The sequence below is a fragment of the Coffea arabica genome, chromosome 10c (genome assembly GCF_036785885.1).
Source record: "Coffea arabica cultivar ET-39 chromosome 10c, Coffea Arabica ET-39 HiFi, whole genome shotgun sequence".
Taxonomy (NCBI): domain Eukaryota; kingdom Viridiplantae; phylum Streptophyta; class Magnoliopsida; order Gentianales; family Rubiaceae; genus Coffea; species Coffea arabica.
Genome location: NC_092329.1, coordinates 3235232 through 3237806, shown reverse-complemented (window position 1 = coordinate 3237806; position 2575 = coordinate 3235232). Strand labels below are relative to the sequence as shown.

General features: G+C 40.9%; 1 protein-coding gene across 1 annotated transcript; it reads left to right on the top strand.

Annotated features, from left to right (window-relative positions):
• Positions 1-1402: 1402 nt before the first annotated feature.
• On the top strand, positions 1403-2575 carry LOC113714957 (uncharacterized). Its single transcript, XM_027239103.2, has one exon. It carries the CDS (start codon positions 1585-1587, stop codon positions 2356-2358), a length of 774 nt encoding a protein of 257 aa, XP_027094904.2. The 5' UTR covers positions 1403-1584; the 3' UTR covers positions 2359-2575.

Sequence of the window (2575 nt, the reverse complement as noted above, 5' to 3'; positions counted from 1 at the left end):
TGACTTGTACAATTAGTATCAATAACTCATATTAATTACTAACATTAGAACTTATACTTCTTGTGAGGTTTAGGGAATCAAAGAGCGCGCCTATAAGTTTATACACTTAGGAAGCCAAAAGCAATGATTTTACTTTATCTCATGTTGAATCTGATCGCAAAAGAAATAGAATAACCAAGAATTGAATTCTCATTGCTCCGAATCTTTCTTTGCCTATAAAATCATTTTCTTAGAATTTGATTGTCACTGATATGAACCCATTTCTTTCAATTATGTAACAAACTAAACTAAAGTGATTTGTGAGTATTTGATGTACGAGGTCAGAATTACTTAAATTGGTATGAGTTGTTCTTAAACCATCAAAGTAAGTAAAAGTCATTACAACCATAATCAATCAAGTCTCCCTTTCTCGGCCTTTTTGTAAATTAGAAAAAGCAATGTTGATTGGTTAATTATGAGAAGTAAAAGCTGGCACAAACTTGACTTAGATTATTGTCCTCCGAGATGCATGCAAGTAAACATACTTAGCTAAAGAGTCAAATCCTCTCTAGTTGAGCCCCGAAAGGCAATAATAAAAGATAGCTCAAATTTGTTAAGTACCGTCAATGTTGAACTCAGGTTTCGAGCACTGCAAGCCCACAGTTTTTGTTGGCAATATTCAAGTACATGCAGTGGCAGTGAGTGCTGACGAAATCCTTTGAGACTTTGAGGAGTAGAGGGGAAAGTTACATCTGTGCTTCGGTCCCTGCAGTTTTTGTTTCTTTCTGAGGATTCTAGAGTGGTATTCCTACGATGTTCTCCACAAAACAACCTAGCCAAGTATTGAATGTTTACTAGATTCCAAGGTCTCAACACCTCAACAAGAACATTTAAAAGAACGCAACAGTCACAGTGACAGCTGCCAAGTGCCTACCTACGTATCAATCCTGGGCCTTTGTTGCAATGCAATATATCTCAGCTAGCTCACTAATGAGTTTCAGGAGAGTTGGCCCCCTTTTTTTTTCTTTTTGTTTGAAGTGGGATCAAGTACTGAGAGAACTACTAACAAGTTTAGAACTTTTCCACCTTGGTTCGGCCGTTCTGACATCATTTTGCGGAGTTATGATCGAAACTCAACTAAAACCTCATTCAGCAGCACTTAAATGCATGTGAAATATATATCCTCAATATTTCTCCACAAAACCATCCAAGTGAGATGAACCATCCCTTCTTTTCTTCTACGCCACCTGAGCTTAATTTTGTCTGAAAGGGGAAGAAAAGTGAGAGAGTAAAAGTTTGAGTTCGCATTTAATCTAACGGAAAAAGTATACAAAGAAAAAAGAAAAGAAAAAGAGGTAGGCATTATCCTACTGCTTGGTGTTGCCAAGTATCAGTTTCATTCCATGGACGTGGACACGTAGCCGACAGTGCTTCCCTTTCCTTCATCACAACTCTCTTCTTGCATATCCTCCTCCTTCACTACTCCTTGTCTTCATTCTTCCCGAGCCTAGTATAAAATTATGTATTTCTCCATGCAAATGCAACTTCCATTCCTACATTCTCCTCTACTCCTCTGAAAGCTCTCGAAGGAAACAATATCAAAAGATGGAAGCTGACCGTAGTGGAAATGGAAACGGAAGGCCAGGAAAGAAGCCAGCACAAGCCAGTTCAAGAAAAGGCTGCATGAGAGGCAAAGGCGGACCTGAGAATGCTTCTTGCGCCTACAAAGGAGTCCGGCAGCGCACTTGGGGCAAGTGGGTGGCTGAAATACGCGAACCCAATCGTGGTTCGCGCCTCTGGTTGGGAACTTTCGACACCTCTCACGAGGCAGCCATCGCTTACGATGCTGCAGCACGTAAGCTGTACGGGACAGCAGCCAAACTTAACCTACCGCATCTATATCGAAGGCCTCAGCACATTCCTGTCTATTCCACTCTCAACACCACCACTCCGATCGACACCGGCGGCGAGAATCAAACTGGGTTGCGACCAGTTCCGTTTCAACAAAGTCCCTTCCGCAATTTTGCATCCAGTAGCAACTCCAGTTACCCACCCCAGTGTCAGCCAAATGAAAGGCTGTTTTTCCAGACGGAGACAAATGCAACTACAACTGGTTACCTTGCGGGTACAACAACTGCTGGTGTAACATCAGTTCCGAACGACAATAACAACTTTGTTGACGACAACGGAAACGAGGCAGTCGAAAGCGAGGAAGGGACTATGAGAGGAATGTGGAATAAACTCAACGCAAATTTGCCAGCGATTGATGATTCTTCCATTTGGGCTGAAGCCCAAGCTGCTTCCCCTTTTCAGGCTGCTGTGACTGATCCAGGGATCTTCGGTGGCAACTTCGAAGATAGCAACTACCCCTGGAACTGAAGTGCATGGTCTTCTAAATAGGTTTAATATAATAATATATAGCATATTAGTAATACTATATAGATACATAATTAATTATAGGATAAATAAATGTGTAAATATTAATGGCCGCTCGCTATTTAGGTATATTATTATTATCCATATGTTTTAAGAGAAAGAGAGCGAACATATATGTATGTATCTGCATGTTTGTTTAATATATTTGCCGCTTGGCTGT

Bases quoted from the DNA above. Each gene is read 5' to 3' on its own strand.
- LOC113714957 (XM_027239103.2), top strand. From the start codon at position 1,585: ATGGAAGCTGACCGTAGTGGAAATGGAAACGGAAGGCCAGGAAAGAAG.